A 24,213-nucleotide genomic window follows, 5' to 3' on the forward strand; every position below is an offset into this window, starting at 1 on the left:
AATACATATACCATTGTTTTAATCTGCATTTATTTTATTACTAATGATGTTGAAATATTTCATATTTTTTTGGCTATTTATGGTTTTCTACTGTAAATTTCTTAATTATGTCCCCACCTGTAATATATGTTGCAAATGTATTTTAGTTTTCTAGTTTGTTGATTTTTTATTTTGTTGGTGACTTTTTAATCTACATAATGGTTTGATTTTTTTAAGATATAATTCATATAACATAAAATTTACCATTTTAAAGTTTACAGTTTGGTAGTTTTAGGACATTCACAAGGTTGTGCAACTATTGCCACTAGCCGATTCCGGAATATTTCCATTACCCCAAAAAGAAACTCCCACAACAGTCACTCCCCATTTCCTCCTCCCCATAGCCTCTCCAACCCCTGATTTACTTTCTGTCTCTATGGATTTGCCTGTTCTGAACATTTCATATACATGGAATTATACAATACAGTGGCCTTTTATGTCTGGCTTCTTTCACTTACATAGTGTTTTCAAGGTCCATCCATGTTGTAGTATGTATCAGTACTTCATTCCTCTTTACGGGTGAATAATATTCCATTGTATAGATACATATTTTGTTTATACACTAGTTAGTTGATAGACATTTGAGTCGTTTCCAGTTTTTAGCTGTTATGAATAATGCTTCTATGTACATTTATGTACAAGTTTTTTGTGAAAACATTTTTCCATTCTCTTGGGCATATACCTAAACCTTAGCTCTTTATTTCACTTTACTTAGAGAAGTAACATGAAATGGAGTGTGAAGGGAGGATGGAAGCTGCTTTTCTTTAACAGTATAAAAATGTTTTAAGTCTTCCCCCCAAAATAATTTACAGCATAAATGGTTTCCATTTTTTCCACTGGTTAAATATTAATGATTATAGCACAAAAGGAAATTAACATTTATTGGCAAATACTTGAATCCTGCTCTCTCACAATTTATATATTAGAAGATTAATTAGAGTAAAAATCAGAAATTTAGCAATGAACATTGTAATTTCTGTGAATGACTTCTGATGTTACTCAGGCTAAGAAAACCCTTTAGTTTCATTAAGTGGGTAAATTAGCCTATATTTTTGTGGAGTAAAATTAGAATTAACTAACAAAAGTTAAGAATTTTCTTTGTATTTATTACTTATCAATAAGGAGACCTGGAAAGAAAAAGTTATAGGGATTTTGTGTATGTACACACACACAGATACACACACTGTCCTGGGGTCCCTTTTGGAGTTGGTACAGATTCATTCTTATTTTCCATATAGATGTGAGCATAATGTTTTCAGGTTGCAGTGAGAAAAGTAATTGAACTCCTGTTTGACAAAACAGAGAAATGAAGGGAAGCATTTTGATAGAAAAAATGATTTCCATGTCTATTATATGCAAGCATTATTTGTCAGCTTAGAGAGAAAATTGTTTTCCTCTCATTTGTGCTAGATGATATATATTGCCTTAAAAATTAGACATCTAAGGGGCTGGCCCCGTGGCCGAGTGGTTGGGTTCGCGCGCTCCGCTGCAGGCGGCCCAGTGTTTTGTTGGTTCGGATCCTGGGCGCGGACATGGCACTGCTCGTCGGACCACGCTGAGGCAGCATCCCACATGCCACAACTAGAAGAACCCACAACGAAGAATACACAACTATGTGCCGGGGGGCTTTGGGGAGAAAAAGGAAAAAATAAAATCTTTAAAAAAATTAAAAAAAAAAAATTAGACATCTAAAAAATAGGTTAGTGAGACAAACTGTGTAAATATTACACTAAAATGACAAACAAAGTCTACAAAAGACTAATCACCAAACTTATTGAAAAGCAAAATTTTTTAATTTACTGTAATAATTATTTGAGCAATGTACATAAGTGCTAACAACTGTATATTTTAGTAGATAAGTAAACATAACCTAAGAAAACTGCGTTTTCAGTTTGGCTTAATGTTTTGTTTATTCTTTTTTATAGAGCATATGAAACTTCTAAAATGTATCGTGATTTTAAATTGAGAAGTGCACTAATTCAAAATAAGCAACTAAGATTATTACCACAAGAACATGTATATGATAAAATCAGTGGAGTGTGGAATTTATCCAGTGATCAGGTATGGTGCAGAAAACAATGAACCTTTGGGGGCAGTGCTTTGGTAATCATTTTTCCAGTTATCATTGGGTTTGTATAGTCATTTAACTCTGTTAAAATTAGCATTATACCTCTTGATAAATTTAGCATTATAGCTCTTGATATAAAATAATATTCTCATTTGTATAGTTTTCTGCTCTTTTAGCAACATTTGTTCTACATAGAATTTAGAGCCGGCATGGACTTTAGTTATCATCTAGTTCAGTCCCTATTCACTTACAGATGAGAAACTCAAGCCCCAAAGAATTTAGTGGCTTCGCGCGTCTAATTCATCCCAGAGCCATGCTCTTCTGCCTGGACTACAGTACCCTCCATCTTGATAATTTATGCTCAGGGGGAGAGCCATGGGGTGGACAGTCATGGAAGCCTTTTAAACTGGTTTTTATGGAATTAAACATATACTTCATTTGGTGACTCCTGTATTCATTATTGTAACTTTCTATTTGCCCTTGAAATTATGACCAGTTCACACATGTAAGCAACTAATAGTTGGAACAAGTAACACATCAATTTCTAGAGAAAAATTTGTGTCTAACTAAGAATAGTTTCCAGCCTTTCTGTGTGTTACAACCGAGATTAGAGTGATAATCACTGTGGTAAAGCTAGAGCATTTGAATGAAGAGCTGCTTGCTAAACATTAAATCATAAATTGTAAATAAACTTTGCTTATTTGAAAAGTTCTAAATTATGATAAAGCTTCTATAGGATATAGACGGCTCCCCATCTGAATGACTTCTCATCAGGAGTCAGCAAACTCTTTTCCTGTAAAGGGCCAGATGGTAAATATTTTACACTTTGCAGGCAATATAGTTTCTGTCCTAACTTCTCAGTCCTGCCATATAGTTTGAAACCAGCCATAGACAATAAGCAAGTGAGCATGGCTCTATTTAAATAAAACTTTATTATGAATACTGAAGTTTGAATTTCATACAGTATTCATGTGTCATGAAATATTGTTCCTTTGACTTTTCTCCAACTATTTAAAAATATAAAAATTTTCCTGGAGCTGGCCTGGTGGTGTAGTGGTTAAGTTTGTGCACTCCACTTCGGGAGACCAGAGTTTGCAGGTTCGGATCCCCGGTACCGATCTACACACCACTCATCAAGCCATGCTGTGGCGCTGTCCCACATACAAAATGGAGGGAGAGTGGCACAGGTGTTAGCTCAGGGACAATCTTCCTCAAGCAAAAAGAGGAAGATTGGCAGCAGATGTTTGCTCAGGGCCAATCCTCCTCACCAAAAAAAAAAAAAAGAAAGAAAGAAAAAAGCAATTTTCCTGAGCTTGTAGGGCATACAAAATGAGGTGGCAGGCCAGATTTGGCTCATGGAACATAGTTTACCAACTCCTGCTTTAAAAGCTTCCTTCTGTGTATTCCTTATGTAGCCTGAACTTAATTAGCACTCTATTCCTACTCTAAAATATAGAGCTTGTCTGTACACCCACATTAGATTGCAGGCTTTATAAGGATAGGGGTGTTCATAGTTAGATCCTTACCACGTAGCATGACACCTGGCATTTTTAATTAATTAATTAAGATGTTCCAGGATCATCTGATAAATTATTTTATTGAAAATAGGGATGTTATTGTCAACCTAATTTATGTTTATTGAAAAATAATAAAACAAATAAAATATGCCCTCTTATTTTTAAAAGTCTTTAGGAGTTTTGCAAGTTGTTTTCTTTTTCTAAAATAAGAGGAACAATGACGTAAAGAATTATTCCTTATAAAATTAGTATTGTTTAATTGGACTTAGGCTAGAAATAATGGGGGTAAAATTTTTTGTATAACAATTTCTTGCAAGATGAGAGTGGAGGGGAGAAATATATATACTTAGACATATATTTATTAGTTTAATTATTAATTGGGAAATAGATGATCTTTTCTGATGTTTCAAACCTGGTCATCCCAGAAGAGGGCTTTTTCGGTTTTGGGTTTGCAAGTTAATGTTTTTCCACAACCTCAAAGTATAAAATAAATTCCTCTGAGTACAAGTGGTGGGGAAGAGGTGGAGAGGAGGTGGAGAATGACAGATAAATGGTAGAGGCAGATAATTTTGGTGCCATCTTATTAGGTCTTGAAGATATTTTTAGACCACTTAGCTATCATCTGGGAGAATTTCTTTCTTCTTCTTCTTCTTCTTCTTCTTTTTTTTTTTTTTTTGCTGAGGAAGATTCACCCTGAGCTAACATGCATTGTCAATCCTCCTCTTTTTTTTGCTTGAGGAAGATTCACCCTGAGCTAATATCCATTGCCAATCTTTCTCTATTTTTTTGCATGTGGGACACCACCACAGCATGGCTGGTGAGTGGAACAGATCTGTGCTTGCAATCTGAACTCACAAACCTGGGCCACCAAAGTGGAACACGCAGAACTTTAACCACTCGGCCACAGGGCAGGGCCCTTCTGGGTAATTTTGAGTAGATGTTGTGGAGCCATGTGACTGGAGAACAGTTTTGATCTGTAGTTAGTTTTGAAGAGCCATAAAATCTCTCTTGTGGACCAGTGGGACTTATCACATGTGTTTTGCCATGCTCTTACCACAACTCCGTTGCCTTGACTTATCCCAGGTTTTGAATAATAGTCATAATAAGATCTAACACTTGTAGACTTCTTCCTATGTGCTAGATACTGTGCTAAGGGCTTTATTTACATGGGTTACGTAATCAAATCTCCATTTTATGTTTAATACAATGCACCAAGAAGAAATTTGCCCCTGGTCAGACAACTGGTAAGTACTTACGGTGTAATGATTAGCGTCCAACCCCAGAGTCCAGGCTCTCCATCATCTACTTGTACTGCCTCCAGTGAATGATGAAGTCATCAATAACTCCATAATACTCAATTCTGGTATTTGCTGCTGCTGTGGTAATCAGAATTATTCTGGTGTTTACAAAATAAAGAATAAGGATTAAAACAAATGATCATTGATGTCTCTCTCACTACTCTCTTTCACAGGGAAATTTAGGAACCTTTTTTATTACCAATGTGAGAATTGTGTGGCATGCAAATATGAATGACAGTTTTAATGTCAGTATACCATATCTGCAAATTGTAAGTGCATGCATTTTGGTGACCTTATTTTAATGTGGAATAAATCATTTCTGTTCAAGTGTTAAGACTTTTGGGTTTAGAGGAATGCTCTTTCTCCCTTTTTAAGTGGCAGCAGTTTACCTGAGAGCATACTTTTAAAGTGTTGGTAATTTACTATTTCAATATAGAAAAGCCCCAAATATACTTGCACTCAAGGAAACAGCACCATTATCAACCTGCTATTAAGACAGAAATATACTGGGTTCTAAAAATTTAAATGGTTATCATACAGATTAAGATGTGTCTTTCTTAGATTCTATTCAGTGGACTTTAGCTACTAGTTTTCCATAACCTTTCCACTAGGCGGTTCCCTGGCATGGCTTTTAGCACACTGATCCACACACTTTATCTTAGTTCTCCTGCCACTTTCTCCTCAAACCCTTTTAGAGCCAGAATTAACTCACCAATTCTGTGAATTAACTGTTTTCATTGTATTCAGATAAAGCATGTAATTGCTTTATTGTTATAGGCTTGGCAAAAGAAATTAAGATGATTTTTAGTGATAATGGTTTTAGTTTAAGTTAAATTAAAGCTGTTAAAATTCAGAATAAGAGACAGATTTGTTTTGGGAGTAGATAAAGGTGGTTCTTTTTACTGTCTGCTGCTGCTATGATAAGAATGTGATTCAGTGAAACAAATAGTAAACTCCAATAAACTAAGGAATTTCATTTTGTATTAAAAGAAACTACTTAGAGGGCTCTAGTGCAAATTAGATGTAACATAAAAATATTAATGAAAATCTGTGAGATTATTCTATGATAATCACTTAGGATAGTAGTCTTAAGACTAAGCAGTTTCATTAATAAATATTTATTGAGTGGATACAATGTATATGATATCTGGAAAATGTCATTTCTTCAAAAGACTTCCTGGCCTATGGGAAGGATAATTCTTTGCACAATATTCCCAAGCCTATCTTTTACCGAATTGTTTGATTTCTGAATTGCTTTAAAATATCTGATCATTCATTTACCAAATGTTGAGCACCTACTCTATGTTAGGTGCTAGAGATACATCAGGAAAATCACGAACCAGTACACAGTTCCTGCCATCAGGGAGCTTTGTCTGGTGGAGAAAAGCAACACATTAAACAGAAAATCATAGACTCTGATAAGAAGAAAATTCTTTCTGGCTGACTAAAGAAACATAAGAATTTATAATCATGGGGCCGGCCCAGTGGTGCAGTGGTTAAGGTCGCACGTTCCACTTCTCGGCAGCCTGGGGTTCACTGGTTCAGATCCCGGGTGTGGACATGGCACCGCTTGGCAAAAGCCATGTTGTGGTAGGCATCCGACGTATAAAGTAGAGGAAGATGGGCACGGATGTTAGCTCAGGGCCAGGTTTCCTAAGCAAAAAGAGGAGGATTGGCAATAGTTAGCTCAGGGCTAATCTTCCTCAAAAAAATAATTTATAATCATGGGTGGGAAGATGTGACACAGTTTACACAAGTATTTGATAAATTAGTGTTTGTATTGTTCATTGTTGTTTTATACTGCATTTGCATATGTTATAGCTTGCCTAACTTAACCTCTATTATGCTGAATAATTACTGAATAGTAAACAGCCTTGTGCTTTCTGTTCTTCAAATAGGATACTTTTTGTTATTTAAGAATACAGTTGCCATATATGGCCTCTGGAATGAATTCAGCCTGGCCCAAACCACTTGCAATCTGATATCATCACAGTCTGTCACTGTGTAGTCATATTCTAACTTCAGCTCTCCGCCTCAGCCATCGCCCTGACCCTACTCCTATAGATATATATCTGTATGTTTCTTCTTGCCAGTTTCTATCTTACCAGCCTGTGTCACCCACAGTCACCTGGCTAGATTACCTGTTGACAACCAGGATGCCAGTGTTCTATGGTTCTTAACCAGGACTGTGTGTAATCCTGGTGAGGTGTGAAGTAGTTCAGATGGAAGGCCAGGTTTTCATAACAATTACCATTTAGTCTCTCTCTGTCTTCTTTCCTCTCTCTCTCCTCATTCTCTTTCTCAACTTCCAGTGCCTATCTGAAAGTGTGATATGCCATCACCCACAGATTACCCTTCTTGGGCTTCTGTCTGCTGGTCATAACATTAGATCCTCCATGGTTCTCTCTAATGCCACCAGCAAACATATTTTGTGTCACTTTCTACAGGTACTACCTGTCATTGTGCTTCAACCCTTCTTCCCTTCTCCAACGCTACTGGTATCGCTGCTCATCTCCTGCTAGCCAAGCTTAATTCTCATGTCACACTTACCTGTTGTTAATTACATTTGACCTATCCCAGACTTCCTTGATAGCCAGTGAGGAATGCTCATAACTTTTTTTTTTAATAAATGGAATAGAGGTTCTTTAATAATTTAGCCCCCTATGATGTAAGAAACAGAAGGCACACATGACTTTTTCAAACTAACCCAGCCTTAAGTGCTACAAAAGATACTGGCTCTCCAGTAACCAGAAGATTACTAGTTATTGGTTTAAAATATTCAGAGAAGTTCTGGACTCCCTGGGGCTAGGGTATATTTGAGTCAGAGAATTTTGTACATATTTCAGAGATGTCTTCTTCCTACTGCCTTAGAACTTTGCTACCTATATCCAGTATGAAAATTTTCATTTACTTGATCTCTGTGGGAGTAAAATAAAGGAAAGAGAGAATTCTGTTCTTTAGACTATGAAAGGCAGTTTCTGTGTAAAAGTTGAAAAACCTTTGTTAAAGAGTCACTACTATCAGATAATAAAATCATGAATTTTTTTTCTTTTTCATTTTATATCTAGCGTTCAATAAAGATTAGAGATTCAAAATTTGGTTTAGCTCTTGTCATAGAAAGCTCTCAGCAGGTAAGACACCTTATATTTTTATTAATCCTTAATAGATTTTTAAAACTATGTGACAGTCTATGTTTTTAATTTATATAGTAACCAGCTTACATCCAAGAAGAATATTAGCCATTACGTGACGTTATATTGAGTTTGGAGTCATATAGAAATTGTCCCCATAGGAAGAATCCTGCTTATGTTTCTTTGTTGGACAGATGTAATCATTATTATCATTATGATTATCATTTTTAATGACAGAATCAAGCCACTGTACTTTTCATGCATTGCCTCAATCTTTACACAACCCTATGATACAGTTACTATTTCTTCCCCATTTCACAGTGAAAGAAACAGACTTTTAGAAGTTAGGAACCTTGCCCGTGGTCTCACAACTAGTAAGTGTTGGGGCTAGGTTCTTATTCCACATCTGACTGGTGCAGAAGACTGTCTTTGAGAAACACAGATATATACAGATACACACACATCCTCTATTTGAGACTTTATACTCTCTCATCTAATTATAAACTGCTATGTCCCATTATGCCAAGTTTTTGTAGAAATATATTTAAATAAAAAATTTACTTATGTACAAAATCACTTCTCTTCTAAATTCTAAATTTAAACATGAGTATCTACTTACTCCTTTCCCCTGGCCTATAGATTAGTAGCTGCCATTTATTGAGTACTTATTACATTGCAGGAACTGTACCAGATGTCTTATGTATTTTATTTAATACAACTTGACAGTCATTTTATGGTGAGAAAATTGAGGCTTAGAAAGATAAAGAAAGTTTGTTTCCAGCATCATACAGCTAGTAAATTTGTTGTAAAGCCAGAATTTGAACTCAAAAGTGTCTGCTCTCAACTGAAAGCATATGCTCTCACTTATTACAGCATGCTACTTAATATTTAACACTCTTCTCCAACCATCTGTCATGGTCAAGTTTCTTTCCTAATTCTTCAAGGAGATAACTTCAGGTAGACCATTCCTTTTCTTCTTTTAATATATAGTCTACCTCAGAGATATTGCAGTTTCAGTTCCAGACCACTGCAGTAAAGTGAACATCACAATAAAGCAAGTCACATGAATTTTTTGGTTTCCCAGTGCATATAAAAGTTATGTTTACACTATACTATAGTCTATTACACGTGCAATAGTATCATGTCTAAAAAAACCGTGTATGTACCTTAATTAAAAAACTACTTTATTGCTCAAAAATGCTAACCATCATCTGAGCCTTGAGCAAGTCATCATCTTTTTGCTGGTGGAGGGTCTTATAAAAAACGCAGTACCTGCAAAGTGCAGTAAAGCAAAACGCAATAAAATGAGGCATGCCTGTGTCCCGTTTCAAGGTCTAGCTCACGAAAAACTTAGTTCCCTTGGCCTTCACAATCTACAGTGTATTTCTTTTTTAATTTTAAAATATCAGGTTTGACATTAACAGATGAAATGGTATGATATCTGGATATGCTTCAAAATAATTCTGAGTGGGTGAGGGGAGGAGATTTGAGGGAGGGGGAAGTTACAGATGGAACAGAGTTGGCATGTACTGTTATTTGTCCAAGCTGGATGATGGCTATGCGGACACTTATTGCACTTTTCTTTCTATTTTTGCAGACGCTTGAAGTTTTTCATAACAAAAATTTTAATTAAAAAAATCATCGTACATGTTACACTCTGAAATAAGGACAGAGCTATGGATTATCATGTACTGTAAATACTATTCCTCAGGCTTGTTTTTTGTTTTTTCGTTTTTTCTTGCAGAGTGGCGGATATGTTCTTGGCTTTAAAATAGATCCTTTGGAAAAACTACAAGAATCAGTTAAGGAAATCAATTCACTTCACAAAGTCTATTCTGCCAATCCTATATTTGGAGTGGATTATGAGATGGAAGAAAAGGTAATTTGTTCAGTATGTGAAATACAGAGTTTGCTGAATTGCTTTTACACAATCTATAAAATTCAGATATAAACACATTGTGTACCATTTAATTTTAAACTGTCTTCTCACTGGCTGCTTAATCATTCATTCCTGCCTTCCTAGGTGAGCAGCCTGTCCAGACAAGCCTCCATATGCAGGGCTCCTCTGATGTAGACAGACTTTAGTCTCTCACTCTGTCAGCTTTAGTTTTATTCTACTTCACCCTCCCACTGGCATTTTGGAAAACCTTACAGGCCTCATGGAAACCACTCTCTTCCTCCAGTGCCCCCAGTCTAGCAACTCCAGGAGTCTGCTCCGTCAGTCTAGCAACTCCAGGAGTCTGCTCCGTCAGTATGTCCTGTGTCCATTCCTATTCACCTGTGCCTCTGCAATACCACTTATGGAATATTTTGAATATCACACCCACATGTCTGCTCTTTGCCTTGCTCTTGACTTCTGGTTCCTGCCCCAGTCCATGCTCTCCAGGTACATCAGCTTTTTTTTTTTTTTTTTAAGATTTTATTTTTCCTTTTTCTCCCCAAAGTCCCCCGTACATAGTTGTGTGTTTTTAGTTATGGGTCCTTCTAGTTGTGGCATGTGGGACGCCACCTCAGCATGGCCTGATGAGCGGTGCCATGTCCGCGCCCAGGATCAGAGCTGGCGAAACCCTGGGCCGCCAAAGCAGAGGGCGCGAACTTAACCACTCGGCCACAGGGCTGGCCCCCATCAGCTCTCTTTTAGCTTTACTCTTCAGCCTTTCCAGCTGGGACCCTTGTCATCTGGTCTATCACTGGTGTCCCTACTAGCCACTCCATTAGAGATGTCCTCACTCTCTGCTCTATCAGTGGTACCTTGCCAGAGTCTCTTTCTCTGGTGCCCTCACTGACCACTCTTATCACATGTTCTCTTGCTGTCTGTTCTTTTGCTGGGGCCCTCTCTGGACACTCTTTTGCTGGTGCCCTTGCCATCCACTTTCTCATCAGTGTCCCTGCTGTTACTCAGCATGTTGAGCCACATCACATCTCACAGAGATTATCTATATCTCTCCTCCTGCTCTTGGACTACAGCATGTGACTAGAGACGATCAGGAAGTAGAGCTGGGCAGCTAAGTGCAAATTCACACTTTCTGACTTCAGCGAGGACCTTGTGGCATGGTAGTGCTCCTTGTACTTAATTTTTTTTTTCTCTGTCAAATTCCATATATATCCCCTAGATTATAAACTTTTTGTGGGTAAGGGCAAGGTCTTTATACCCTGTGCCTAATACCTAATACACCCAAGATATTCAAATATTTGAAAAATGAATTAATAAATATCAGCACTATATTTTATTCTGCTTTACCTTTAGAATATCACATAGAAATCTTAGTTTTTTACTTTTCACAAATTGTATTTAATGACTATTTTGAGGAAAATTGAAAATTTGCTATTATGCAAGACCTAGTTTTTTTTTAACTATGTGAAAGAAAGACAAAATCCAATAAGAGTTTTTTCTTTAAAGATATATCTAAGTATCATGTTAAGTATGTGTTAATTGGTCATTTTAGTTCTTTTCATGATAGTGACTTCAGATTTAAAAGCTTAGGTTTAAGTGACTCACTTTATTAGTCAAGTTAGTTTTAATAGTGTATAAATTATGCAGTGATTTTTATAAGACTTTAGTTTGTAATTGTGTGATCACAGTAAGTATTTACAATTCTCGCAACATATTTTACTAAAATTATTTGTTTAATTAATATTGTCTCTTTGATGCATTTTAACATCTACTGATTTTCAGCCACAGTCCCTTGAAGCTCTGACGGTTGAACAAGTTCAAGATGACGTAGAAATAGACTCTGATGATCACACAGACGCTTTTGTGGTGAGCATCACAAAGAAGAGCTACTAAATTTCTTGTGATTTTTTTTATCTTGTGATTTAATTATCTTGTGAGTCAAGTTTAATTAAGTAATGATTTAAGTGTAAAACATCATAGAAGTTGAGACTTTTGAGTATTTTAAACATTGTTGGAGAGTAATTTTTTTTTAAGTTAGGAATTTTTGTGTGTGTGAGAAAATACTTTTAAATTAACAAATTGGGAAATAGTTTGAGAACACAATTATTCAGAGGATTTCAGACATGAAAAATAGGACATGTTAAATATTATAGTTAATTAAATTAATTTAAAATCTATACATGCTTAATCTTTATGAGATGGGCCACCTTTCAATTTACAGGTGTATTACCTTTAAAAGGATATCTATTTGAACAATAAACTTTCTTGTTTTTCCAAATTTGTATTATTTAGTTAATAGCCAAAATAATAATAATGCTTTCTGTATGCTGTAGTCTATGAGTCTGACCAGAATACCTCTCAGGAACAAATATTTTTAAACATAAGTGTGAAGTTAGTTTGAAATATTTCATTCTAAACTGCTACTGCCTCAAATTACATTGCTTTGTTTTGTTTTGCCAGCATCTTCTTCTAAACCAAAAGTAGGGATGAAATTTTATAGCTTCTAAGTCATTCTTTTTATCTCCTTTCAAGTAAACAATGCTAGTTATACACTAATTACAAAGTACATTTTTTAGAGCTTAAAGCATAACTCTTGTAGACATTAATAATGATTGTCAGAAGAAGTGAATTCTACCAACGTTGTAAAGATAGGTGAGAAAACCGTTAGACACACAGTAACAGAATGTCAAATTCATTTAGTTACAGAATTGTTCTGTAAATTAATTACCTGTTCCTTAGCCTGCTGACCTATTATAATATTATATGTTGAGTATGTGAAATGTAATTTTTTTTGTTTTATAGGCTTATTTTGCTGATGGCAATAAGGTAAGGACATTTTGCTTATATTATATGAAAAAAACTTTCTGTATTCCAACATTTAGTATTCACAAACTTATGTGAAACATATTTTTTGTTTTTTTCTTCTTCCTTGCCCACCTTCTCTATTCCCATCTCATCTGCTTATCTCCCAAAAAGCAACAAGATCGTGAACCTGTATTTTCAGAAGAACTGGGGCTTGCAATAGAGAAATTGAAGGATGGATTCACCCTACAGGGACTTTGGGAAGTAATGAGTTGATCTTGAGTTGAGCTGGATTTCTTTTTAAAGATACGTCAAGATTAAAGATACTAGTCGCCTGCTATAAGGCGTGGAATAGTTTTTACATTTACAGAAAAAGCTTTTAAGAAAGAATTTTTTAATGATTAAGGAAAACCTCATTTATCTAAGATTTACTGCCAGTTTTCTAAAAATTATATTTAAAATTGTAATTGAAATGTATCCAGTTTGTAAATATTTTTATTTTGTACCTAATACTTGTAAATTATTAGTCTGCAGATATTACATGACTGTATCATGTTGGGTTTAATAAAGAATTTATGCAGCACCATTTAACGTTTTGAAAGTATTATTTAAAAGAATAAGACTATTCTTATGGAGTAATTGAAATCCTGCTTTTTTAATTGTAAAAATCTGGTTTAAATATATTATCACATCACTCCAAATGTAAGCCAACTCTAAAAAAATTACAATCCTTAAATTTGTCATTTTTGGGTGATCATTTCTGTGAAAACTAAAAATTATAGCTAACTCTGGAGTATATCAACCACTATGTGAAGTTTTAAGCACTATTTTAAAAATAATTTCAATATAGTTTTGGCAAGAATACATTTATTTTGTAAGGAAATAGTTTTATGTAGTTTGTAAATAAATAGTTTGCTTATTGACCTTCTCCTTGTTTGAATTCATTGAGGCTTCTTTGAAGTTTTCAAAAGTAGGATATATTTTCTCATTTCTTGGTTAAATAAGATTTGGTGACATCTCTGGCATCTGTGTTTTTTGCCACTGGTTCAGTATAAAGAAGCATTGTAAGGAACCTGTGTCAAGGCACTGAAATTAGCCAAAGGAGCCCTCTTTCTCCAGAGGGAAGGGAGTGAGTGTGTAAAAACACTTAAAGTAGGATACAACTGTCTGTATAACCAGAGACACATAGTACAACCAAGCGCTGACCTGAATTTAATAAAAATCAAAGAACAAAAGCTATACATTGGTTTCTTCATTTAAATAGGAAAGGATTTCTACATTTCTAAGGGATGAGGTTATAATAACTTATATTAGAAGAAGAAAAGGTTATTTGAAAAATTTATACAGGTCATAAAATGCTGCCAAGAATATTGTCTAAATAGATTTCCAAGCAAAAGAAACTTTATAAAATTGATGACTAGTAAGAATAATCTCAAATGTCATTTCACGGTATTGCATCTGACTCATTAATCTTTTCAAATGTTAGGTGTTACGTGAGAGAGAAATGAGTCATTTATTGTTTAAACAAGGGAGCAGCTGGTGGTTTTTTCTAGTGTGTTAAACCTTTAGTGGCATCTATAAATGGAAAAAGAGTCAATGAGCTCTTCTTTCAGCTGTTGTTTCAGCAGCTGACAGTACCATTGACTTCACCGTGAGGTAAATTAAGAGGAAAAACTTTACTCATGGATAGAGACCTTGAAGTTTAAAAGTACATAATTCCCTGATCTAGGGGCATTCATTCATTCGACAAATATTTATGGAGCACCCACGAGACTATAACACTGAACAAAACCAAAAAAGCAATCCCTGTCTTCATGTAACGTATGTTCTTTGAGGCATGTTTAAGAATACCAACCTTTAAGCTGACAGTATTCCCACAGCCGCGCTGCATTCAGAAAATGTGACAATATAATTTTGTAATAAAATATTTCATGAAGAGGTATACAATGCCATCTGTATATAAACAAAGGATCGATTTTCTTTCAAATCATGCCTTCTACATTCCATAATTAATATGGTGTTCTAGTATAATCAACTTAAATTATGATTCCAGTTATATATTCTCTTTTTGTATATATAAGGCCTGTTTTCCAAATTCTACAGGTGATATAGCATTTCATCCTGATTTTGCTATATTCTGTTGGTAATATTGTTCTCATGAGGTTGCATCTGTTCTATTTTTAACTTTTTATTTAATAAAGATCATCTTCAACACTTAAAATCACAGAATATCTTTAGTGATCATATTGTATACGTGTGGGGTTTTTTCTTTCCCTAGTGTTGACTTTTAACTGTTTTTTTCTGGTCTTGATGATTCCTTTTAATATTTTGCCTTTATTTTGCTTGTTTTATTATCGTTTGCCACATCCAGTCCTTTGTAGAGCAAAAGAGGGAGTGAATAAATTAAATAATTTTATAATTTAATACTAAGTACAGTTTTTCCACCAAGAATAAAGATAATTTAGAATGTCTTAGAAAATTAGCAGTTTCTTTGCATTTATTATTTCAATTATGATGGGGTATTATTATTATAAAGGTTTCTTTAAAAAAACTATAATTATAGTCCATAAGTAAAAGTCTTTAAGTGTCCTACTTCTAAGAGAAAATTATATATCCCACTGTTTTAAGTAGAAAATAAAAATTTATGTGTAACAGTTACCAGAAAGGGGATCTTAGGAGTATTTAAATGAACTCACCTCATATTCTTGACCTTTGAATCATTAATTCAGACAGTCAAGTAGCTTGCCACTAGACCATTTTTAGCGGACTGATTCATTTTTATGATTCAGTTTTCTGTTTGATAAACATTTTCTTGCGGTAGCCTTTATTAGCGTATCTTCTAATGCTTTATGTATGTTAAGGCTTTCCACTTCATTTAAGTCTCTTGTTTCTTAGCTGTTTCCTTAGTGATTAAAAGTTCCAGTTGTTCCTTTCAATCTGTAACAGCTGCAAGAACAACTCTTTCCAAACTGGCTCTCCTAAATTCCCGTTGTTAGAGTTGGTATCTATATATAGCTGGTGGGATTAAATTGCAAAGGCTTCAAGCTGGGCAAAGCACGCTGATCTGCCTTTTTACAGCTAGACCTGTGTGCTGCGAGGAGCTAAGGCCTTCAGTGTCCCCTTCCTTACCCAGGTTGCTCACAAAATGGATTCCCAGCGGGAACTCGCAGAGGAACTGCGGCTTTACCAATCCACCCTTCTTCAGGATGGTTTAAAAGATCTCCTGGATGAGAAAAAATTCATCGATTGCTCACTAAAAGCAGGTGACAAAAGTCTTCCTTGCCACAGATTGATTTTGTCAGCTTGTAGTCCTTACTTCCGTGAGTATTTTTTATCTGAAATTGATGAAGCGAAAAAAAAGGAGGTAGTACTAGATAATGTGGATCCTGCTGTCCTGGATTTAATCATCAAGTACCTGTACTCTGCCACTATTGATCTCAACGATGCAAACGTGCAAGATATTTTTGCGTTGGCCAGCCGCTTTCAGATCCCCTCAGTGTTCACTGTCTGCGTTTCTTATCTTCAGAAGAGACTTGCTCCTGGTAACTGTCTAGCCATCCTAAGATTAGGACTCCTTCTTGACTGCCCGAGACTCGCCATCTCTGCCCGTGAATTTGTGTCTGATCGCTTTGTACAGATTTGTAAGGAAGAGGACTTTATGCAACTGTCTCCACAGGAACTGATCTCAGTCATTTCAAATGACAGCCTCAACGTGGAAAAGGAAGAAGCAGTATTTGAGGCAGTGATGAAATGGGTGCGAACAGACAAAGAAAACAGGGTTAAAAACCTTAGCGAAGTGTTTGATTGTATCCGTTTTCGCCTTATGACAGAAAAATATTTTAAAGATCACGTTGAGAAAGATGATATAATTAAAAGCAACCCAGAACTCCAGAAAAAAATCAAAGTTCTCAAAGATGCCTTCGCAGGCAAACTCCCAGAACCTAGCAAAAATGCAGAGAAGGCTGGGGCTGGTGAGGTGAATGGTGATGTTGGTGATGAAGATTTACTTCCTGGTTACCTGAATGACATTCCCAGGCACGGAATGTTTGTCAAAGACCTCATCCTCTTGGTTAATGACACAGCTGCCGTGGCTTATGATCCCACAGAAAATGAATGCTACCTTACTGCACTGGCTGAGCAGATTCCCAGAAATCATTCCAGCATCGTTACCCAACAAAATCAGGTGTACGTGGTTGGAGGACTGTATGTGGATGAAGAAAATAAGGATCAACCTCTACAGTCGTACTTCTTCCAGGTAAGGAAGGCTATTTTTATATAAGTACAGGCATAAAGCGAAGGCTGGCACTCACTATCCAGTTAGCTATTTGTGAATTATTCAGGCTGCTTGCATTTTCTCCTAACTGATGTCCTGTTCCAGTCCTTTGCACTTTCACTCCTTAGAGGGCTGACCGAAATACTTAGATCGGTTAATTTAACTGTTTATTAATATTTAATAAAAGGTTTGGTGAAGAATGAGGTTCTAATTAATGTTTCACTGATGACTCAAGATTTTCTTTACACTCTTTTACCCAAAATGTCATGTTTATAGTTGATGACTGTAATCCTTCAAAGCCCAGTATTTTAGTAAAAACTAAATCTTGTCTCCTCTTTCTGGAAAAATAGCCTTAATATAGCTCCCTAAATCAAAGTACTTTACACATTACAAAAAAGTTATGATTGATCAGACTTTCTACCTTTTTCCAAGTTTCCTTGAACTGATTTCAAGTTCTTGGAGGTAGCATTTCATCTCTTATTTATGGCTACTGCCTACAATATAATTTTGTTGAAAATGGAAGAACTTGTGTACATATTTTACACACTTTGGATTAACTTCTAGGAAAAACTATGTACACACGTGTCACTAATTTGAGTTGATTCATTATATTTAGAAATGTTTGTGATAAATTTTTTACTTACGATAAATAAACACATTTATTTGGATCAGAGTTGTACTTCGACATTGTCACAACTTAATCTGTTTTGTGAAACCACAGAAGTTTTCAAGAAAATGAATCCCCCTAATCGATTCTGTTTGAAGGGAGTTTGTTTCATTTTATCAACACATTATACTCTATCAGTTTATGAAGGAATTAACCTTTGTCTTTAATAAAGCCAATACCAGACTTGTAGCTTACAGTTAGCTCAGAAGAGTTTGTTTAGGTCATAGCTGCTCATGGCCTGGGGTTTATGGGCACTCGAGTTGGAAAGGCCAAAGATAAGTAAGTGTTGCATGTCATACCACAGTCACTGTGTTCTCTCAAAGTGTGACATAGTGTGCATTTACAAAATACTACCTTTAACCAGTTTTTCCAATCTTGAAAAATGTAATAATACATGTGAATCATGCATCTCAGTTTTCAAAGTTCCATTGAAGAATGTTAACTATGAAATATAAAAATAAAATAGCTGTAATCACAAGTATTTGAATGTGGGCCAGAAAATTTCCTAAGCCCTAATTTTAAATTCAGATAAATTTCAGAAAGGGAGAATTCAATTAAAAAGGCAATAATTATATCTAGGAAGTAAAAATGACATTAAATCACAGACAGACAGATACCTAGAAATCATAGATCCAAGGAATATTTACAGTCTTATCTTTATTCTGCAGAGGTACTACCCTTACTTTTATTGACATGGCCTCTTATTTCTGGTTCAAGAAACCTGCTTGATGTTCTTTATAGCTACAAAAACAGTTATATAAAGTTAAAAGGGTCAACTCTCTGTCATTGCCCTTGCTCCTTTTAAAAGGCACAAATAGCGGAACAAGATGCCAGGATGAAAACACCTGACTGTAAGAGAGGGTTAGGACTCACGAGAAAATATATGTATGAGAATTTCAGGTTTTGTATTTTCTGCTTGGTCACATCTGTTTAAAATGTATAAAGTTAGGAGTAATATGACCTTTGATTGTATACTATAAATAGATTATGAGAATTTTTTACCTAGGTAAGAGAGGGTTTTTTCATAGAATTAATAGATTCAGCAAATCTTTGAACAGCACAGCATCTTAATGTAATCTAAGTCCAAACCTTAATTTTAAGGATGAGGAAACTGGAGCCAGAGATGTTAAACAGCTTGACAGCTCATCTATAAAAGAGCCGGCAGGCAGGTTTCTATTTCATCTGCTGTAGGAAGTGCCCTGCTGGGGCTGGTGGGGGGATGTAGACAGTACTGTGCAGTGTGGGCAGTTAGCCCTCGGGCTTGGGATTATGACAGCCACTGTTCCCATTTTAAAAAAGAAATTGTGGATTTATAGCTTGCATTTGAATATCACTTAAAAGCTCTGTGAGCTTGGGCAAATTATTTAACCCTTCTGTGCCTCAGTTTCCTCATCTGCAAAATGGAGATGATAATAGTGCCTATCCTGGAGGACTAAAAGAGATGGCCTGTGTAAAACGTTCAGTAAAGCCTATCACAAAGTCAAGACTCCATAAATGTTCATTATTATCTTTACTGTACTACACACTACTTTCTTGATCAAAGGACTTTTTTTTCAAAAATGAAAACATTAGTGATCACAATCTAGCTATTGAAATTAGTGAATGCAAAGCACATGTGGGTATTAAACCACTCATCTCGGTTAGTCTTAACTAGTGCTTTGTTTTAATCAAGGTTACAGATATAGATAGGCTTCCAGAGAGGCCCCTCCCCAGACCACAGCCTTTAATGTCTGCATCTGTTCTTGGTATCCAAATAGTCTTGAGTTTTATTCCCTTTTTTTGTGGCTACATAGAAGTAGCACTAGAGACAACAACAAATCTGTCACTGCACTCCCTCAGAAAGCAGCTTTCTTGTGCCTTGGTGTCCTAAAATGTGAAGTGGAAAATCTTAAAATTACCAGTAGTAAGTGCTGAAACTGATGCCAGTGCTGCCAGAATCCCCTACCCCAGAGCACGGGCACTAGGAGAGCTGTCCTAGGCTTGCAGAAGAAGCAGTAGCAAAAACAAGCAAAGTTACTTCCTAATATAAATTTTAAAAAGAAGAAGTAAGAAGGATATTTCAAATGACTCCAAACAAAAATCTGGGAAATTCACATTAACACCAGCCTATATCAGGTAATAAAGCAAACCATAGAGAACCTAGAAATTTTTGAAGGAAAGAAAAAAGATATTGCCTAACCTCCCAGTTGTCTGTGGCCTGAGCGACAGGTCCAGCTGTCCCGGTGCCGGCTTGGGGAGAGTGTTAAATATAGCATGTGGGGGTCACTCACATGCTGTAACCCTCCCTGCAGTGACAACTTCTCTTTCCACAGTGTCCTGAAAGTATTGAGAGTTCTTGTTAAACATGAACAAGGCAACATAGGAAGAAAATTTGGCAGGAAACCTCACTCACTAAGCTTTGCTGACTCTATTTTATTCTCTCTTTCCTTTGTTGAAGTCCTGCAGATTTTGGTACGTTAGCTATTTTGGTAAGCCAAGTAGATTCTCTCATTTTTCTTGTTAATTCACAGGTAAAATATACTTTTGGATTGTAGTTTTATTTTACTTGCAAGATCTTTGACTATTTCAATGAATTCTAAACAACACATAAAGTATATATTATATGTCAACTATACTTCAAAAAATAAAGTATAGCATATTTTCTGGTACACCTGTAACTTTTTCCTGACAACCTCCACAATTCATATATTTTTTCTTTCAGCTTGATAATGTAGCATCTGAGTGGGTTGGACTTCCACCTCTGCCTTCAGCCAGGTGTCTGTTTGGTCTAGGAGAGGTAGATGACAAAATCTATGTAGTTGCAGGCAAAGACCTTCAAACAGAGGCTTCGCTGGATTCAGTGTTATGCTATGATCCTGTGTAAGTTGGCATGACATTCCCATTTCCTAAGCATTCGGGGATATGAATGCCTATAAAATGTTCATATTTTTAGAACCTGGAATTTACTGACAGCATATAAATTCTATCATCTTCTGATTTTAGGGCTGCAAAATGGAATGAAGTTAAAAAACTTCCTATCAAAGTCTATGGCCATAATGTGATTTCACATAAGGGGATGATATATTGTCTAGGAGGAAAGACAGATGACAAGTAAGTACCCTGAAATATCCTTGTGGTTTATATCCAAATGATTGGTTATTACAAAGTTTCTTTCCTCTTTCATTTGAATCTACATACTGAAATGGGACTTAGTTCTCACCCATATTTTGGAAGTAAAGTTTTAAAATAAAAATTTTAAAAGCTATTGGAGGATATTATGAATGATTTCTGAAGGAAAACTAAATACAATTTAAAAGTTGCTAAAATAAATTTGTAGATGCCCAGCATACTGCTAGGAATGAAAATACCTCCAACATAGGTATTCTTACAGTGGAAAAGCAGCACTTTGGAGCAAAATCAAGTATTTTATTTAGCTAATTTATATTTTACTACATTAAAACCAATGTGCTTTCTTATTCATTTAGCCGTAAGTAGATAAAAATTAAGTGTATCTCTTTAATAAAATACTATTTAAAATATAACTACTAACAATAGCGCACAAAAAATCACATGGATTTGTAATTTAGGTTCACAAGAGAGAATTTAGATAGGTGAGTTTGAAACTGAAAAGTACGGTCAGTGAAAATGGGGCAGTTATTTCCTCAGTAATGTCTCACTTATTTACTCTTGGACAGGGGTGTGGTATTCCAAATATTTAACAAGTGGTCATGAATGGGCACTGATCAGACAGAAGAGATATACCCTGGTATACCCACTAGCATCCAATCTCTTGTGAGAAAAAACAGGATAAAGTTTCATATATAAAGCTAACTTGATTTCTAGGCATTTCTCAAAGGATAGGTAATTAGGAAAGAGATCTTATAATTCAAAGGGAGAAATGAGTTCAGAATACTCCAGAAATCAGTCAGTTAAGCCAGTAGCCTGTCTGGTAAAATGAAGATTTTCAGGTTAAATAGTGAGAACTAATTTCCTGCTCCTGAAAACTCTACCTAATTTGGCTGATCATCATTTGCCCAGGTTGTTTAGTTTATAGAGATGTCCAGTCCTGGAAAGGGAGTCAGAATTAACTTCAAGGGCAAAGTAGGAAAGCAGAGTAAAATGTGGAAATGTGCTAGAAGTAAAGAACTTTATGTTCTGGAGTTGATAATTAATGGTTATTATTCAATTAAAATGACTAATATAGCACAGAAAATGCGGTTTTAAAAGCAATGAGTAGGGGCCAGCCCCACGGCCAAGTGGTTAAGTTCATGCGCTCCACTTTGGCGGTCCAGGGTTTCATCGATTTGGATCCTGGACGCAGACATGGCACTGCTCATCAGGCCATGTTGAGGCGGTGTCCCACATGCCACAACTAGAAGGACCCACAACTAAAAATACACAACTATGTACTGGGGAACTTTGGGGGAAACGGAAAAATAAAATCTTAAAAAATAAAATAAAAGCAACGAGTTTTGGGGTTTTGGGTGTTTTTTTTTTGCCTAGGAAGATTCGCCCTGAGCCCACATCTGCCACCAATCTTCCTCCTTCTTTGCTTGAGGAAGATTAGCCCTGAGCTAACATCTCTGCCAGTCTTCCTCTATTTTGGTATTTGGGTCTCTACCACAGCATGACTATCAAGTGGTGTAGGTCTGGGCCCAGGATCCAAACCCCCGAACCCGAGCTGCCGAAGCATGCCAAACTTAAGCACTATGCCACAGGGCCAGCCCTAGCAATAATTTTTTATGCAATCTTATCTGTATTCAAAGATAACATATTCTGACATTTTGATATCCTCCTTAATCCAAGCTATTACTGTCAAATGAATATTTAAAGGAAAGCTATATTATAAACCCACACAGTGCAAAATCTTATTTTGAGCATTTTTCCCAAGTAAATGGAATGGAAAATCTATTAAGCAGTTTCTGACTTTGGGAACACCATGACCCTGCCAAATGATTTAAATTGTTTCCTTCAAGTAGTATTAGTGACTAGGAAATTGATATGTCCGTAAGAAGCATACAGGTCTGTCAGTAAGAAAACATTAATCTTCTTGAACACGAATAACCAAGACCACACTGCTTGACAAATGCCAAAGTCAGGGACTTTGAAATGAGTCATTATCTATTTTTTCTTTTTTTTGTTGTTTTCTTTTCTTTCTTTGTTCTTTTTTATTTTTTTGTGAGATGTCATTCTGTAAAACTTAACACTGAATTTCACTAGTTATCACCACTGAATTTGCAGAACATGATTTTGTATCATGCTCTTATCAGGAAGTTTTAAAGTAATACTCATAGTCAAATTAAAGGAAATGCTTCTACTCTAGATATCTGGAGGCTTTTATAGAATTAAAACAATTGCCCTCACAAAAACTTGGGTTTTGGTTTGTTTGCTTTTTAGCTTTACCAAATATACCCAGTTAATCAATATTTGGAATTCTGAACTCCCATCAGTAAATTATGGACAACTTTAAGGAGAAGGAACATACTAAGGAGAATAATTCAGATGAGTCCAGGTTTTTCTGGTAGCATTTAGCATATAAGACTGTTCTCATTACTAATCAGCTCAGATGACTAGTTGTCTAATCTATAGTCCCAGATTTCTTGTTTGTTTTTTATTGCAGTGACATTGGTTTATAACATATAAATTTCAGGTATACATCTTTGATAGGGATTGCATTGAATCTGTAGGCTGCTTTAGGAAGTATAGACATTCTAACTATGTTAATTCTTCCAATCCAGGAGCATGGAATATATTTCCATTTCTTTGTGTCGTCTTCGATTTCTTTCAACAAAGTTTTATGGTTTTCAATGTACAGGTTAAATTTATTCCTAGGTATTTTATTCTTTTGTTGCAATTGTAAATGGGATTGTATTCTTAAATTCTTCCTGCTACTTCATTGTTAGTGTATAGAAATGCAACTGATTTTTGTATGTTGATTTTGTATCCTGCAACTTTACCATATTCATTTATTATTTCTAAAAGTTTTTTGATGGATTCTTTAGGGTTTTCTACATACAAAATCGTGTCATCTGCAAATAGTGACTGTTTCACTTCTTCCTTTCCAATTTGGATCCTTTTTATTTCTTTCTCTTGCCTGATTGCTCTGGCTAAGACTTCCAATACTATGTTAAATAAGAGTGGTGAAAGTGGGTATCCTTGTCTGGTTCCTATTCTTAAAGGGATAGCTTTCAGTTTTTCTCCATTGAGAATGATATTAACTGTGGGTTCATCATATATCGCCTTTATTATGTTGAGGTATAAGTCCCCAGATTTCTTAAAATGCATTGGTTTATTAGTGGTAGATTAAAATGAAATGAGCCATCATGTTACATAGGTAAATTTAAAATAGGTACATTCACACCTAATTATTTTTTAAGTTAACTGACTCATTCCTAGGATTTTCAGATAATGAAATAAATGAACTTAACACTTTTGTTACTGAAGCACAATATATTTTTCTTTTACTCTATTCATATCTTCCATTGAATTTAGTGGCAGATAAGAATAAAATCTTCTCTTCCTGGGCTTCTAGGCAGTTGGCAAAA

At 35.5% G+C, this 24,213-nt stretch overlaps 2 protein-coding genes and 1 long non-coding RNA gene across 6 annotated transcripts in view; 2 read left to right on the forward strand and 1 right to left on the reverse strand.

The window, feature by feature from the left end:
- Positions 1-14,968, forward strand: part of BBS5 (Bardet-Biedl syndrome 5) — a 29,473-nt gene extending 14,505 nt beyond the window's left edge. Inside the window, exons 6-12 of one of the 3 annotated variants that reach the window (XM_014860653.3) lie at positions 1,965-2,100; positions 5,096-5,191; positions 7,991-8,053; positions 9,798-9,932; positions 11,730-11,813; positions 12,750-12,773; positions 12,924-14,968. In XM_014860653.3, coding sequence (XP_014716139.2) covers positions 1,965-2,100; positions 5,096-5,191; positions 7,991-8,053; positions 9,798-9,932; positions 11,730-11,813; positions 12,750-12,773; positions 12,924-13,025 — 640 coding nt within the window. In that variant the 3' untranslated portion in view covers positions 13,026-14,968. The remainder of the gene's footprint in view (positions 1-1,964; positions 2,101-5,095; positions 5,192-7,990; positions 8,054-9,797; positions 9,933-11,729; positions 11,814-12,749; positions 12,774-12,923) is intronic. The other 2 variants (XM_070508065.1, XM_044768751.2) reach the window with 2 other exon arrangements.
- LOC123285242 (uncharacterized) lies at positions 1-15,705 on the reverse strand. 2 transcript variants are annotated; one of them, XR_011502852.1, is made up of 5 exons: positions 15,446-15,584; positions 6,431-6,575; positions 6,204-6,295; positions 4,881-5,020; positions 1-1,665 (listed from the first exon to the last, which is right to left on the reverse strand). It is a non-coding gene; the product is annotated as an uncharacterized lncRNA (long non-coding RNA). The 2 variants fall into 2 exon arrangements; XR_011502853.1 differs by lacking the exon at positions 1-1,665 and adding an exon at positions 2,100-2,900 and having other exon boundaries at positions 15,446-15,705.
- KLHL41 (kelch like family member 41) overlaps positions 15,537-24,213 on the forward strand; it is a 15,537-nt gene continuing 6,860 nt past the window's right edge. Inside the window, exons 1-3 of the mRNA XM_014860639.2 lie at positions 15,537-17,004; positions 20,391-20,548; positions 20,672-20,779. Coding sequence (XP_014716125.1) covers positions 15,895-17,004; positions 20,391-20,548; positions 20,672-20,779 — 1,376 coding nt within the window. The 5' untranslated portion in view covers positions 15,537-15,894. The remainder of the gene's footprint in view (positions 17,005-20,390; positions 20,549-20,671; positions 20,780-24,213) is intronic.

Source organism: Equus asinus, chromosome 4 (genome assembly GCF_041296235.1).
Source record: "Equus asinus isolate D_3611 breed Donkey chromosome 4, EquAss-T2T_v2, whole genome shotgun sequence".
Taxonomy (NCBI): Eukaryota; Metazoa; Chordata; class Mammalia; order Perissodactyla; family Equidae; genus Equus; species Equus asinus.